General features: G+C 41.1%; 1 protein-coding gene across 1 annotated transcript in view; it reads right to left on the bottom strand.

Moving 5' to 3' along the window:
• Positions 1–790: 790 nt before the first annotated feature.
• The window catches only part of LOC127414477 (probable glutamate receptor), a 40,083-nt gene continuing 24,080 nt past the window's right edge, over positions 791–16,793 (bottom strand). Inside the window, exons 6-10 of the mRNA XM_051652519.1 lie at positions 14,344–14,441; positions 13,864–14,081; positions 7,725–7,944; positions 6,755–6,999; positions 791–1,776 (exon numbers count right to left, since the gene is read on the bottom strand). Coding sequence (XP_051508479.1) covers positions 1,681–1,776; positions 6,755–6,999; positions 7,725–7,944; positions 13,864–14,081; positions 14,344–14,441 — 877 coding nt within the window. The 3' untranslated portion in view covers positions 791–1,680. The remainder of the gene's footprint in view (positions 1,777–6,754; positions 7,000–7,724; positions 7,945–13,863; positions 14,082–14,343; positions 14,442–16,793) is intronic.

Genomic DNA, 16,793 nt, shown 5'->3' with positions numbered 1-16,793 from the left:
CATTTAAGTGACATTTAGATTTTATTAATTTATTGTTGCAGCCCAATGAAAGTTTAGGCATGTAGCCCATCACATTCTTCAAATTCTTAATTCACAATGGGTTTCAATGTATTAATTCGATGAAAAAATGTGCTGCAATTAAAAAAATATATATTGATGGATTTAATTTCACTCAACTTCAAAACACATTTGCCCAAATTCCACTATCATAAGTCCAACACATTGTTTCTTTGTTGTAGTGTGTGTTGTCTCCACGGAACACAGTCATTTTGCTACTCCTATCTAGGTTAGGAGACCTCTCCAGCACTCTTAAACAATTTAGGAGCTGAGACCAAATCTTAACACTTATGAACGTTTATGAATTCACACGTCTAGGAATAAGAGTAAAATTACGTCATTCTTTTTTTTTTTTATGGCATTTTTGGCTTTTTTTTTTTTTTTTTATGGGATAGGGAAAGTAGTGAGGTGACAGGAAATGAGAGGGAGAAGAGTGGGAATGGGATCAGGAAAGGACCTCACGAGCCAGGACTCAAACTCGGGTCATCTGCAATGCATCAGCACCACATGTCATGAGCGCAGCACGCTAGGCTATGGCTCAGACAAATTACATCATTTTTAGAATTTTGACACACTTAAGACTAAAATTTTACTCTAAGTGGCTTTATGCATACGACCCATGAACAATATTCCAATCTGGTACGTACTCAAAAGACTTGGTGTTAAGGTGACAAAAATGAGTCTACAGAACATTGAAATGTGAGAAATGAACACTGCAAACAGGAAATAAATATGCAGATAGCATATTTCAGCATTTTTATTTTTGTTAAGAAAGTTCTCTAACAAAAAACACCGGCACAATAAAATAAGGGTCTGAATTCTTTTCAAGGCTGTGTATACAGTATATACAGTCATTGCAGAAAGTACTCAATAATCTGCATGTTTTTACTTAATGATCTGTATTGTTCAGTTATTAAGTGACCTCAATAACCCCAAAATAAACACGTTGAATATAACAACTTTGTCAGAATTCAGGTAAATTCAGGTACATTCTTATAAATTTAGGTATTTGCTCCAATTAAACTTTTTTAAACATATATGCAATGTAAATAAGCTTGTATTATACAACAGTTAGTTCCAGTCCTCTAATTTGATTGGACAAGGGGCATTCCAAGAGTTCTGATTTTTAGTATAACAGCACTGGGGCGCTTCACGGTTTGTATCACTCCACCTGTCTGTGGTGACATGCAAAGCTTAATGCTTTGGCTACTTTTGTAATTATTTTCATTGGGCAGAGAACAAATCAAAGAACTAACTAGATAAATTTAGTCTGAAACATACGTCAATCTACATAAATTTCTCTATTATGATACTGTTGTATAAAAGCAATAATCACACTCGCAACTGTGCTGTTGTATTGAATATCAGCACTACTGTGTGATATCGCTTAAAGAACATGTTATTAATGTATCATTTAATTATTGACGTATCCTTCATTTTCTCAGCTAAACCTAAATTAAACTAAACCTTAGATTTGTTTAATTAAATTGGAATTAATAGTGCCATATATTGTCTATAGCTAATGAGTATTACCCAGCTGAATTAGTAATACATATAATAACTTTGTACTGGAGATTCTGAACATTGAGTGATTAAATGAATGTGTGAGTGCTTTGATGAGGTTTAGGCTTTGTTTTTGTCAGAAGATTCCTGTGACATCACCACACCACCTCTAAAGCGCTGGCTGAGCTCAGCAGACAACACGGAACAGCAGGATTTCTGTGAGTGAAGAGGATGTTGAAAGTCATTTTTAGTTTCAGAATCTGTGCATCATAGTCACAAATGACATTCCTCAAGATATCAGATGGCCACTTCATTTAATTTTTGGTTAGTAAAATTCAATATTCACAAAGTGGTTTTAATTGAAATATTAATAAGATAGGGTGTTTCTTCAACTTCGGACACTTTTAGCACCGTGCACTAAAAAGTTATGTCTCAATAAAACATTTTTCACACTCTCACTAGTTTACATAATGTGTCTAACAATGTCCAACAGTGTACAGTATATACATGCACCACAGGAGATTTGTCTTTTGCCATATTTTTCTGGAAGTAATGAAAATTTCTACCACAGTGTCATTTCCAGCACATCTCAAATTCTGTATTGTATTTAATAGGATTCTTTGGTGGAAATGACGCTGATGGAAATGACATTAACATTTTTGGAATATAATGATCAACTCCTTTGTCTTGCTAAGGCAAATTTCATAGATAACATTTTATCCACAAAATTATATTTCACACCTTTGTATTATTTTGCAAAATTACAGCTTGATTGGAAATGACTTATAAAAATATTCTGCTCACAATTGATATTTACCTTGAATTTGCTTCTCAAATTTCATCTTATGCATACTCTTCACTGACACCTTTGTTGACTTGGTTAACAAGTACACTAAATTTTGAAGGGCAAAAGTGTTTATTGTGGTGGAAATGACACCACAACTGTGGAACAGGTGTAATTTTTTTATTTTTTATTTTTTTTAGAAATAATGTCCACACAACAAACATTGAAATGGTTTGTTTATTTCACTCTTTGTTTAGATTATAATATTTTTAAAAATGTTTTATTTTTATAATGGATTTTCATAGTGTAATATTGAAAGTCTGGGTCTGAAACAAAGAAAAACTATAAAATATGTGTATGCATTGCATTGAAAAGTAACAAAATATAAATGATGAAGCCATTTAGCTGCCATTATAAAAAAAAAAAATTCACTTAAAGCCACGATTAACCAAACAGAATCAACAGGGTACCCACTGTGTTTTCAAGGCACAATTTTCCAGGACATTTTACAGGTATGTGCCCAAAGGGTGAAATATTTACGCAAACACACGAGACCATAATGTATATTGAGGTTATCGGATGGTTATTTTCAGTTATGTTTTACATTTTATTACCAAAATCGAATCAAATTTTATTTGTGTCTAATCAAATTAATTGATTAAAACCAAAATTATTAAAATTTTTCAACATTACATTGCCTTATGTTTTTTCAAATCAAGTGCTTTTAAACAAAATCCAAAAAATGTAATTAAGTAAACATTACATTACTATTCAGTAGTAATATATTGTTGTCTTCTTTTTCATTTTTTTTTTTTCCATTTTACACGTCCATTTAAATCAAGCATGTTATGTGAACTGCCGATGCAGGTGCAAGCAAGCTGCTGCGTGTAATAGCAGGTGCATCAGTCCGCACGTAACCTCCCCCAACGCCCCACAAGATGTCATGTAGTTCCCCACATCCCAGAGGGGGGGAAGCGACGTAACTAGCATGGGAGCAGGCCGCGCCAGCCTTTTCTCTCTAAGTTTCTCTCCATAGAGTATTAGATTCGGCTGGGGCCATCTAACACTATTATAGGTATCGGAGAAGGTGTTCTTTCCCTTTCCTATTCTTTCATGGGGAAAAGACCCCGCAGAGACCACATCCTGCCCGATGGGGAGGTAACATGTGGCAATATGTCACGTGGGCTTACCAGCCACACAAGGAAGAAGCGCGGTGGTAGGTCCTGCCTTGAAGGGGATACATGATGCATTGTACAAACACGGTGACCGGGGGCAGAGAGAGCTCTGTCCAAGGGAGACGCAGGTCTGCTGACAGGGAGACCGTACTGCAGAAAATACATCACAGGGGGTTACTGGAGTAACCGGCACCTGTGGAGCACCTACCCCAGTACAGGGCATATTAGTGGGTCCGGCTGCGAATTCCTCCGCCGAATTTGCGGCCACAGGGCTAGGGAGGAAGGACATCCAGGGTTCACGGTTCGTGAACTTGCATGGGAGAAGAAGCGTACGTCTTCGCCTCACAGAGGGGAAAGGCGCTATATGCAAGTGATACACCCGGCCAGCTGTTCCATATTACCAAACTTACCTGTTCGTACTGTACAAAACACGGGACGAAACTGGCTCAGGCCAGGGCTCCCTCTACAAGGCAGCTTTATGCCCTGAAGTGGCATTTGTTCACGAGTTGGTGTTCTTCCCGAGGTGAAGACCCCCAGAGATGCGCAGTCGGATCAGTGCTTTCCTCCCTGCAGGAGAGGCTGGAGCGGCAGCTGTCCGCCTCCACCTTGAAGTTTCCTTTATCCTGTTAGTTTTGTAGTCCTTTGTAGTTTCTTTTCATGATTGGTTTTCCCCTGATTGTTTCCCCAGGTTTTCCTTGTTCCCTTGTTTTCCCTTGTGTATTTAAGCCCTTGTTTTCCCCTGGTTTTTTGTCATTTTATGCCGTGCTTTGTTCCTTGTGTTTTGTTTCATTATGTTCTGAGTTACCTGGTTTACTTTTGTTTTATTAAAAAAGGCAGGTTTAGATCCTCATTCCTCTCCTCTCTCGTCACAGAAAGACTGACCGAGAAGATACAAGACTGTATCTAGCAGCCGTCAGGATTCTACTCCTTCAACAAGAGGACCGTCCAGTTGAGGATCACACCCATGTGTTTTTAGAGCTGGCAAACATAGTGCACTATCCAGACCACTCTCTGGTGGTTTTCTTCCGGGCTGGTCTGAATAGTGCACTGAGGGAACTCATGCCTCCGGCTGATTCTCACTGGACGCTCGGCGATTATGTGGAGAAGGCTCTGGAACTTAGCGGTTCCCCTTATTCAGTGGTTTATGGCGGGAACCCCGGGCCAAAACCTGCATCTGCGGCCCGTCTCAAAGCCTTCCACGGCCCCTGTCTAGAAGCCTTCCATGGCCCCTGTCTCCAAGTTGTATGATCTGCCACTAATGTCAGTGCATCGGTCCATGAAGACCCTACCTCAAAAACTGTCTGTGCCCATGCCTGCCACGGTCAACGAGCCAGCGTCCATGCCTGCCACGGTCAACGAGCCAACGCCCACGCCTGCCATGGCCAACGAGTTGCCAGCCTCGTCCGTCGCCAGAGCCAGCGTTGCCAGCCTCGCCCGTCCCAGAGCCAGCGTTACCAAATTTGTCCATCCAGAGGAGGAGGAAGAGAAGAAAAGTTTCCATTGCCGAGTCTCATCCCATGTTCACGACCATGGAGGTCGTTTCTGAGTCTATGCCTACGACCACAGAGGTCGTTTCTGAGTCTCTTCCCATGTTCGCGACCCTGGAGGTCATTTCCCATTCATCCAGGACTCTTTGTCTTGAGCCTCCCACGGCTCCACCTTCCACGGCTTGGCCCCTCAAGCCTCCCACGGCTCCATCTTCCACGGCTCCGCCCCCAGAGACTATTTCCACAGCGGCTCCTCCAGAGACTACTCCTCCTGCAGCTCCGCCCGCTCCCCCAGAGACTATTTCCCCAGCGGCTCCTCCCGCTCCCCCAGAGACTATTCCCACTGCGGCTTCGCCCACTCCCCCAGAGTCTATTCCTCCTGTGGCTCCGCCCGCTCCCCCAGAGACTCCTCCTACAGCGGCTCCACGGCCTGACTCTGTCCCTCTCCTGTGGCTGCCTCCCAGGCCTCCTGACCTTGTCTCGGACCTGCGGCCACCTCCCAGGCCTCCTGACCCTGTCTTGGGCCTGCGGCCACCTCCCAGGACTCTGACCCTGTCTCGGCCCTGCGGCCACCTCCCAAGCCTCCTGACCCTGTCTCGGCCCTGTGGCCGCCTCCCAGGCCTCCTGACCCTGTCTCAGTCCTGCGGCCATCTCCCAGGACTCCTGACCCAGTCCCCACCTTGAGGTCTCCTTGGTCTCCTGGCTGTCCGTCTGATCTGCTCTGGTCTCCTTGGTCTCCTGGCCATCCACCTGATCTGCTCTGGTCTCCCTGGTCTCCTGGCCATCCGCCTGATCTGCTCTGCACTCCTTGGTCTCCTGGCCACCCGCCTGATCTGCTCTGGTCTACTTGGTCCTTCGAGCATACAGCGTCACCCTGGCTCTCCATTCCTCCGGCTCCGCCATGGTTTCAAGCCTCTCTGACTTTGCCTTGTTCCTCTGCTCCCCTTGCCCCTTGTGCCCCCACCCAGAACTACCTGTTTTTTCCCCCACACCCCATGGACAATTTGTTTTTGTTCTGTTTTTTTGGAGCGTCTGGAATCCGCTCCATAAAAGGGGGGCTCTGTCACATATTCCCTGTTGTTTGTTTTGACTTATGTTGAAATTCTGGTTTAGTTTCCTGTTAGTTTTGTAGTCCTTTGTAGTTTCTTTTCATGATTGTTTCCCCAGGTATTCCTCGTTCCCTTGTTTTCCCTTGTGTATTTAAGCCCTTGTTTTCCCCTGGTTTTTTGTCAGTCTTCATCTGTATTATGCCGTGCTTTGTTCCCTGTGTTTTGTTTCATTATGTTCTGAGTTACCTGGTTTACTTTTGTTTTATTAAAAAAAGACTACATTTAGATCCTCATTCCTCTCCTGTCTCGTCACAATGACAGAAGGGGAAATTGAATCAGTGTTTTTTTATTTATCTTTTATTTTTACTGCACTTTATATGAAGTTAACAGACAAATAAAAATTATTCATGGCATTATTTTTTAAAACATCCTCACTGTACAAAATGTTTCACAGCTGCCTAAAATATTTGCACTGTATATATACATACTATAGTGCTGAATGAGAACCATATTAATGCACAGTACCATGATACTGACATGGTACTTCAAGGTATTTAAAAAGAATACTGTGATATTGTCCAAAAGTTTATCGTGGTATGGTACAAAAAAATTTAATTTTTTTTTCACAAAAATAAAAAAAATAACAAAAACAGTATATTACCATGGCAGTTTTTGGTACCATGGACATATGAGACTCACCTGCTGAGTGTTAGCGATGTTGCGTGATTTGGCCGCCAGTTCCATGAGAGCCACGAAGAGTCCCAGTCCCAGACCCAGCACCAGTAATAAGAAGATTCCTTTCAGACTGGCAGGCGTCAGTGGAGAGCTCTTGCCATTTTTAGCCACACAACTGCTCGCCCACCACTTACTTCGGAAATAATCTAGCTCACCAGACTCACTCAGATGGAGAATAGCAACACTGAGGTTTTTTATCAAAGGAGAACCTGAGGACATCCACACACATAGTAAGACCTATCAAAAACATGGAATTAACATTGTACAAATCACTCTTTTGTTAGATTCTTTTGTTAGTGCATTCCCCTGAAATCACTGTAATGAACTACAAGATGTATAAACTCAAATGTATTAGTAGATTCATTTTTATAAAATCAGCTTAAAAGCAAACACATGTACTGCAAGAACAAACTCACAAATACTGTATATTATTCATTAAATAACATTCTGCAGTGAGCATTGTGCATCATTCTGTATTTTTATGGCCTCCATTTAATTTTTATTTTGTTTACAGGTTTTACATGTACATTTATTTTCAGAATCAGAATCAGCATCAGAATGAGCTTTATTGCCAAGTGTGCTCACATACACAAGGAAAAAATGTTTTGGTGATAGGAGAAACAAGCAAGTGAACAAGGTAAGAGTATAAATAGACATAAAAAAAAAAAAAAAAAAAATAGGACATATATCATAGAATGGCATATTTACATGTGCAAGTGGTAATATATGTGCAAGGTAGGGGTATGTACAGTTATTGAATTAAACATGAGTGAATTTAGTATCTATAAAGCTATTTTGTTTTTTTTCCCCCTCTCTATCTGAAGTGTATATGTGAGGGTGTGTATATATTTGTAACCACACAAAAATTAGGATACCTTACTGAATTTTTTTTTTTTTTTTTGAGGGATAGTGAGGGATAGTGTAATGTACCCACCCAAAGGTGCAGCAATGCTGTAGCCCCTCATGCTGATGATTTCCGGGGCTCGTGTGAGGTTACAGTACCTCGCCGCTGCCAGATCCAGAGACACAGACTCGCCGATGAATGCATAGTTTCCTTTTTGAGCCTTGCGAATGCCTTCCTCCATACTGAGAGAAACGCTTTGGGCTTTCTTCATGTGCTCGTAGATTCTGTGGTACGTTGGGTTGTTGGAGTTCTGTTCAAAGGCAGATAACAATTGAAGAATGATTGACATCTGTTGAGGGCACATCATATAGTTGTGGACACTGTTTTCATCATTTCGTCCTTTATACAGAAATGACTGTTAATCATCTCCATCAATAGTGTCAAAAATAAGCTATAACAGAGCTTAAAGAAACTCAGGGTGAACATGTTTGTGACTTTTTTGCCTTAAATCTGATTTTATCTAAGGCTGTTTTAATTTGTAATCAAATTAATTAAATAAGGTGCTGATTATATAATAAAATTAATCACAATATAATCTATATTTCCTGAAACTGCCCCTAAATAAACAATATACACTACCGTTCAAAAGTTTGGGGTCACTTGCCTGAAATGTTTCTCATGATCTTAAAAATCTTTTGATCTGAAGGCATATGCTTAAATGTTTGAAATTAGTTTTGTAGACAAAACTATAATATTGCCAACATATTAATATATTTAATTACAAAACTAAAATTTTATAAAAAAAATAAATAAATAAAAAAAAGTTTTTGAAATGGATGACTTCAACCGAATAATAAAGAAAAGCAGCCAATAAGTGCCCAACATAGATGGGAACTCCTTCAATACTGTTTAAAAAGCATCCCAGGGTGATACCTCAAGAAGTTGGTTGAGAAAATGTCAAGAGTACATGTCTGAAAATTCTAGGCAAAGGGTGACTACTTTGAAGATGTTAAAATATAACACAGTTTTGATTTATTTTGGATTTTGTTTAGTCACAACATAATTCCCATAGTTCCATTTATGTTATTCCATAGTTTTGATAACTTTACTATTATTCTAAAATGTGAAGAAAAAAATTATGAATGGGTAAGTGACCCTAAACTTTTGAACGGTAGTGTATATTTATTCAAATATTTATAAATATAATATATATATTAATAAATAGGGATGCAGCGATGTATCTGCTGCCGATTTGTTTCGGCCAATTTTTGACCAAATTAAAACTATCAGCATATCGGTTATTAGCATGTAAACACAGATATGAAAAACAATTGTTTTATTTATAATTAATTAGTAACACTATAAAAATTCAGTGAATTCAAATGTGCAGTCCAAAAATATTGGATTTAATTAAATTTGTATTCTTTCTCGTACTCACGTTAATGCTGAAAAACTGCCATAAATGAACTTGACAGTTGTGAAAGCAGCACTTTCCTATAGGCTACATGATGAGGACCATCTGAGCTTTAAAAGCTTTAAACCAACAGACTGTGACTTCTGAGATATGGGTATGATATCCATTAATGCTGCATGATTGATCGAATTAAGATGTCCTTGCGCAGTTACTAAACTCTAAAAGGTTGCATTTTAAAATATAGTCTGCATTCAGCGCTTCAGTCAGGGCTTTTTTATTTTTATTTTATTATTTATTTTTTAGTTATATTTTGTTTTTATCTTTCATTGTGGCTCTCTTTAAAATTTTGGCCTGTGATCCAATCCATGTTTTAATGGAAATAATTTATTATCAGAACAGTAAAAAAGCTTTTGTACCACTTTGTAAATTTTTAAAGCATAATTCCTTGTTATATCGGTGCATCCCTAATAATAAATAATATAATAACTCAGATAACTCAAAGACATTACATTGTGGCACGCGAGTAAAGCACCGAGTTCGTCAATCTGTCCGAATTAGACTTGGTCTGTTCTTAAAACCAAATTAAACTTTAAAATTTTAATCCGAATGCTTAATGTATGCATACAGTCGAACGGTCAGCCTTTCAAAGTATACTCCATATGACTTGGCACGCATCCACATGTGGTTGGCACATGCGCGCTACGACTGCTCTGAGATACTATTTCTCTTCAGGAGTTTAGACTCATAAACACGTCTTCATAGTCCTTCAGACTCGAGTTATACAAATGCAGGTATCTACTGACCTCCTCACACACACGCCCTTGATGTGCACATCCACTGTTGTTGTTTCCACCTTCGTCTCATGTTGTTTACTGGTGATTACATCTTCTTGCACTTCTTCGTGAAAGCAACGGCTTAATTGTGAGTGTTGCCACCATGTGGACCCACTAATTAGTGTAAATAATTTCAGGCGCATGCATCTTCAGAGTACGTGCTGTTAGAAAACTCGGGCCACAGACAGACAGACATGCTTTTGGAGCATCTCACCGTGTTAGCGTTTCACTTTTTAGGACTTTGTGTCAAGTTAAATGTAGTTTGAAACTTTAAAAAATGTTTGTTGTCTTTTCAGCTGTGTGTTGCCTGTACAGCTGGAGCCAAGCATATGACTCAGACTCGCAAAAACATGGAGATGGCACTTCAAGCTTGAATTGCTCCGTTGGATGGACTATTTCTTATTACGGAATTTACGTACGGTTAGGGGGTATGATAAAGTGACAGAATTCATGTGTTAAATCGACAGCCTTGTTTGTTTCTGGTGAAATATGAGAAGATTATTCTGGTTTGTCTCAAAATGTAACCAGTCAAAGCCATTAACTTGTGTTTAACTAGTATTGGGTATAATTGTGTATAAATAGACTTGAGTATAATGTCGATTGAGTGGCACAGTGATAAAAGCGCTGGACTATATGTCCAAAGATAGCGAGTTTGAGTCCAGAAAAGGATGGTTTTAGGGTTCCTGTAGCTCAACTTGTAGAGCAAACTTATAAAATAAAATATAAAATATACAAAAATATACCTTGAATGCACTAAGTTGCTTTGGATAAAAGTGTCTGCCAAATGCATAATGTACCTTGTGATAATAACAGAGAAATTACCTGAAAATTATAAGGGTCATTCCTACAATTTGTTGGCATTTAAGTGCCCAGTACAAGTTGTGGTATTTCTATTGTTTATTTTCACCTATTTTACCTAAAAATACTATTTATAATGTTACACACTGCTGTGGGCCTAAAAGTCACATTTTAAATAAGTGAAATCATTTTCAATTATTGCGCCAGTGTCATTTCCTCATGTCTCAGAGGTGCATGTTAATCATCTTTGTCAAAAATAAGTGCTAAATCAATGGATTTCTTATTTTTTCCATACAATTAAAGGTGCACTCAGTAACTTTTGTCTTTGTGTCATCTTGGACTTACACTGACACCTAGCGGCTTGGATGCAGCATCATTTAAAATCAATAATTTTCAGTTTTAGATGCCATTGTAGAAATTAAATATTCACAGTCAGCCATGATTACTTTAATCAATGAGTGAAAGTGTCAAATAACAGGATGGTTACTGAGATAAAGCGAGTTGTTTTCGGCGGGTCATGTGATTCTAAAATGGCAGCGGACCATCTCCATGTAGAATAAAACAGCTTTTATAAGGTTACTGATATGACTGGAGTCTTCATTTTAATGTGAGTGATCATGATTTCCTACATATATGGCAAAATTACAATTAATGTCTTTAGGAGTTAAACTTTTTTAATGAGGAAAAAATTACTGAGTGCACCTTTAATCAGAATCTAAATCAGAATCAGATTCAGAATGAGCTTTATTGCGAAGTGTTCTCACGTACACAAGGAATATATAGGAGAAACAAGTGCACAAAGAGCATTACAGTGAGACAGAATATAAAACAAGGTAAGAGCATAAATAGACATACAAATGATAGGACATATAACAGAATGGCGTATGTACATGTGTAAGTTGTAATGTATGTGTAAGGTAGAGGTATGTACGGTTATTGAATTAAATATGTGAATTTACATATGCACATGAGATCTGTATTTTCATTATTGCACTATGGGGGAGTCCTGAGGCAGTTTAATTATTCATGAGGAAAATGGCCTGAGGGTAAAAACTGTTCTTGTGCCTGGATGTCCTGGCGCTCACTACTCTGTAGCACCGGCCAGAAGGCAACAGTTCAAATAGGGAGTGGGCAGGGTGTGTGAGGTCCAGAGTGATTCTACCTGCACGTTTCCTCACTCTGGAGACGTACAGGTCTTGGAGGGTGGGCAGGGGGACACCAATAATCCTTTCAGCAGTGCTGACTGTCCATTGTAGTTTCCCTCTGTCTGATTTGGTGCCTGAACCAAACCAGACAGTTATAGATGTACACAGGACAGACTCAATTAAGTGTTTAGTATTACATTATTTGTAATACTAATATTACAAATAGTGTACTAGAGTTGACTATTTCAACACTGATAGTTGAGGTTTTTTTGCGGATTGATCCACTCTGTTATGCCATTGAGGATATAGGTTATGAAATTACATCACACACAGTGGAGGCGACATAAGCTATTAACCAAAATTATATTTATTTGAAGTACATAACTGTGGCAAGCAGGGCGGGGCAGAGAGCCGTGGGAATGCAGCAAGACCGCTGGCACGATTGCTAATGAGCATCACCTACGTGCCGCACCGGCCTCGTGTCTCACGGAGGAGCTCCGGGAGGATAAAAGTTGTGACGATAGTGAAGGACGAGAGAGGACCAGGCCTGGACTATTTACGTTGTGTTTTGTTTATGCGGCAGTCGTCTGTGAGGGGTCATTTTGTGTTTATTTTATAATTAAAGTATGTTTGAACGTTCACCGGTTCCCGCCTCCTCCTTCCCTGAACTACTAACCTTGTTACACTGGTGCCGAAACCCAAGACAGAAGGAGGGACACACTGTCGGAGAGCACACGCTGCTGAGGAGGCCAGGCAGCACAAGGGAGCGGTGACCGCCAGTGGCTGCCCTAGGCGGTGGTGCTGGAGCGATTGAATGACTGGTGGGACGGAGAGCTCGTTGCCGTGCTCCTGGATCGAGGAGGGGTGGCTGCCGTCCGTGAGGGGACGGAGGGGTTGCCGCCGTTTGCCGGAGACCAGACCTGCAGACCTACGCCATGATGTGGGAGGAGCAGGCAGACCGATGGAACGGGGAGTTTGCTGCCGGGTGCCGTAACGGAGGAGCAATCGCCGGCTGCCAGGAGGCGGAGTATCGAGCCGTCCACTGAGGAGCGTCCAGTACCATCGCATGGCACCGTGAGTGAGGGCCTCTCGGCTGGTAGAGGATCGAGCGGCAGTGTGTCCAGGAAACGAACCAAGACTTTTATTTTTTTCTCTCCCCTCGGTCTCTCCTTTTCTCTCGCCACGTCTGTCCTTATCCCCAGGTTCTGCGGCCGCTGTGACAGGCCCCCCAGGGGCGAGTAGAGCGCAGTCTCGAGGGTTCCCCCCCGGCCTGCGAAGGGTGATGGGGGTATGTGGCAAGCAGGGTGGGGCCGAGAGCCGTGGGAACGGCGCTTGCTAATAAGCGTCATTTGTGTGCCGCACCGGCCTCGTGTCTCATGGAGTAGCTCCGGGAGGATAAAAGAAGGTGTGACGATAGTGAAGGACGAGAGAGGACCAGACCTGGACTATTTACGTTGTGTTTTGTTTGTGCGGCAGTCGTCTGTGAGTGGCTGCCACTTTACTTTAGTTTTGTGTTTATTTTATAATTAAAGTATTTTTGAACGTTCACCGGTTCCCTGAACTACTAACCTTGTTACAATAACTCTTATGTTTTCCTTTTATTTTGGGATGATAGTTATATGTGGTAAAGCATAACATGTCCACCCCATAATGAGAAGAAAATGTGAAAATGAATGTAATTTAAAAAGGTCAATATCTTTATGTTCACAGAAATTAAGTCATCAATATAAATGTACAAATATGTTTACCAGATATCATTTACAGACCATGTAGTGGATCATTTTATTAATGTCCACCCTGTTCTTGTCCAGGCTGACCCTGCCTGTTTAACCGGATGGACATCTGATTTTTTTTTTTAAGTCATTGAGCTTGACTTATAAAATCTTTAACATGTCCCTTTAATGCTGACAAAAATATGTATAAAATTATGTTTCATTCTTCAAAAGTTTCAAAGCAGAAGTGTAGGAATGACATATAAATACATTGATAAATATGTCGTTGAATGTGAAAAAATGATAATGACTTAAGTTCTGTCCTACCTTGAAGAAGGCAAAAGATGAAGAATCTTTAATGGTGCCATACTCGATCAAGTTTTGATTGGCAAGGTCTTCAAAGCTCCTGATTGACAGTTGTTCGTTGTCTGTATGCAGCCATGAACTGATGTTGGCAAAGTAACAGGCAAGCAGCAGTATTGAAAACAGCCACCAGATGGCGGAAATAATCCGTCCTGACAAGGCCTTGGGGTGAGGACCAGCACCTATCACACAAGCCAAATTTAGAGTCAACTTTTACAGATTCGCTTTTTGGGGTAACTAGCTGGGTCAGGTAATGGACCATTATTGCACAAATAAAACCTGAATTTTAATTATACAAATTGGAATTAAACTGGTCCAAACACACCTAAGCTGTTCTAGCAGGGCTGACTGTATCTATAAAGTTGATTTGTTGTATTGTTTCTCTCATTCAGAAAGGTGTATGTGAGGGTGTCTTCATAACCTCACTCACCAAGGGTACATTACCTTGAAGTGTCAGTGCTCCAACAGTATACCAGAAACTGTGTGACAGTGTGAAGGAATTCTGTTCTTTCTCTGGTTGCTCCCATTCACAGGGGCTAATCCTAAAAAACAACATCATAACACACATATTCACAAGCCTATGACTGTTATATCATCCTATAATCCGCTTCTAATGATGTTCTACCACATGAACCTCACAGCTCTAAGGGCAAACAGGGAAGCTTCACATTGTTCACAACTGCGCTATTGTTAGTGCCACTTGCATTGAATAGTTATGCAGTGTTGAAGAGTAAGGAAATACATGTAACGGGATTATGTATTTAAAATACAGTATATAAGTAACTGTATTCCACTAGTTACAATTTAAATCATTGGTAATTAGAATACAGTTACATTCAAAAAGTATTTTGATTACTGAAGAGATTACTTTGCATTTTATTGTCATTTGTTTCATTTAATATTTAGTCCTTTCAGATGGAAAACATTTATACATATAAATGATGCGATCCAAAGTGCATTTGAACAGCGGTGAAACATTTTCTTATGATGTGTTACATTCATACGAGCAGACAGATAAGTTTGAAGTTTGGAGCAGAAGAAATAGAAATAAACCTTCTGTAAATTGTCAGCTTTACGCTAAGCTAAAATGCTATTTCTAGCTATTTTACATGCACTTTACCAGGCACGATCATAATTTTTATCAAGAAAATTAAGGTAACACCTTTGATATTAGGGCAAAAATCGTATTCTTAAACGCCACACATCGAGTCACTTGCAGAGACCACCTCTCACCATCATAAGCCACGGAGGTTGCAAGGTTGCAAGGAGAATTCTCTGAAGGGTTTTCGCCTCTTCCCGGTCATACAAATCTCATAGAGCACCATATCGAAACGACCCCAGGGGTAGTGGTACGCAGTTGTCCCTAATGATTACCCGAGCACAAAAAAAGAAGTGGTTCGGGAAGAATGAAAGGCCATGCTAGATATGGGGGTAAAATAAGAATCCCACAGTTACTGGGCCAGCCCGGTGGTGCTGGTTCTGAAGAGTGATGGCTCAGTCCAGTTCTATGTGGATTATAGAAAGGTCAATGTGGTGTCTAAATTTGATGCGTACTCAATGCCTCGGATTGATGAACTGCTCGATCGGTTAGGTGCGGCTTGCTTTTATTCGACACCGGATTTAACGAAGGGATACTAGCAGATCCCCTTAACTCCCATGGCCTGTGAAAAGATGGCATTGTCCACACCGTTCAGATTACACCAATTCGAGATGCTTCCACTCGGTTTGTTCAGGGCCCCAGCTACGTTTCAGCGGCTCATGGACCGAATCCTCAGACCGCATGCTGCTTATGCCTATCTGGATGATATCATTATTTACAGTAATGATTGGCAGCGGCACTTGCAGCATCTGAGGGCTGTCCTAAGGTCGTTGAGATGAGCGGGACTCACGGCAAACCCAAAGAAGTGCGCAATTGGGTGGGTGGAAGTACGGTATCTGGGCTTCCACTTGGGTCATGGGTCACGGGCTGGCTATTATTGTAGGTTTGTGCTTTTTTATTCAACCGTCACCAGCCCGCTGACTGATCTCACTAAAAAGGGGTCACCTGACCTGGACCAGTGGATGGAGCCATGTCAGCAGGCGTTCACGCAGGTGAAATCTGCACTTTGTGGCGGGCCATCATTGCACTCTCCTGACTACACTTTTCCTATTATCTTGCAGACCGACACATCGGTCAGGGGGTTGGGAGTGGTACTGTCCCAGACGGTGGAGGGGGAGGAGCGCCCCATGTTCTACAATAGTTGCAAACTCTCTCTGAGGGAGACTAGTTACAGCACGATAGAGAAGGAGTGTTTGGCCATCAATTGAATGGTCCTCACCCTCTGGTACTATCTGTTGGGATGTGCTTTCCCTCTGTTTGGACCACGCCCCGCTCCAGTGGCTCCATCGCATGAAAAATGCCAACGTGCAGTTCACTTGTCGGAATCTAGCTCTCCAGCCTTTTAAGTTTGAGGTGGTCCATAGGCCGGGGGCGCAGATGGCTGTGGCAGATTTCCTTTCTATAAATGGGGGGGGGGGGGGGTGTAAGTCAAAGGCTGGATGACACCCCAGCCTGAGTCAGGTGATGGGGGTATGTGGTGATGTGGGCATGGATGGGCGACATCTGTGGAGAGCGAGGCTGGGAGAGGAAGAAAGGTAAGGACTGACACCTTTGGGAAATTATCTCTTCATCAGCTTTTTGTGTTTACAGTGAGAGCTGGAGAGAGGTAAAGGAGCAGCCAGAGCCGCAGTAGGGGGAGAGAGACGCACGAAGCTGACTGTGTGATTCTGAATGTGCTGAAAAGCCATTAGTTTGTATGTTACACTGAAAGAGTGTTTTAAATAAAAGACTCATGTTGGATTGTTTATCCAAGCTTACGCTTCCTCCTTAATAAAGGGAGCAAGAGATCTGTCAC

This window comes from Myxocyprinus asiaticus, chromosome 24, assembly GCF_019703515.2.
Source record: "Myxocyprinus asiaticus isolate MX2 ecotype Aquarium Trade chromosome 24, UBuf_Myxa_2, whole genome shotgun sequence".
Lineage (NCBI taxonomy): Eukaryota > Metazoa > Chordata > Actinopteri > Cypriniformes > Catostomidae > Myxocyprinus > Myxocyprinus asiaticus.
The sequence above is the reverse complement of the archived record's forward strand: the minus strand, read 5'-3'. Positions and strand labels throughout refer to the sequence as shown.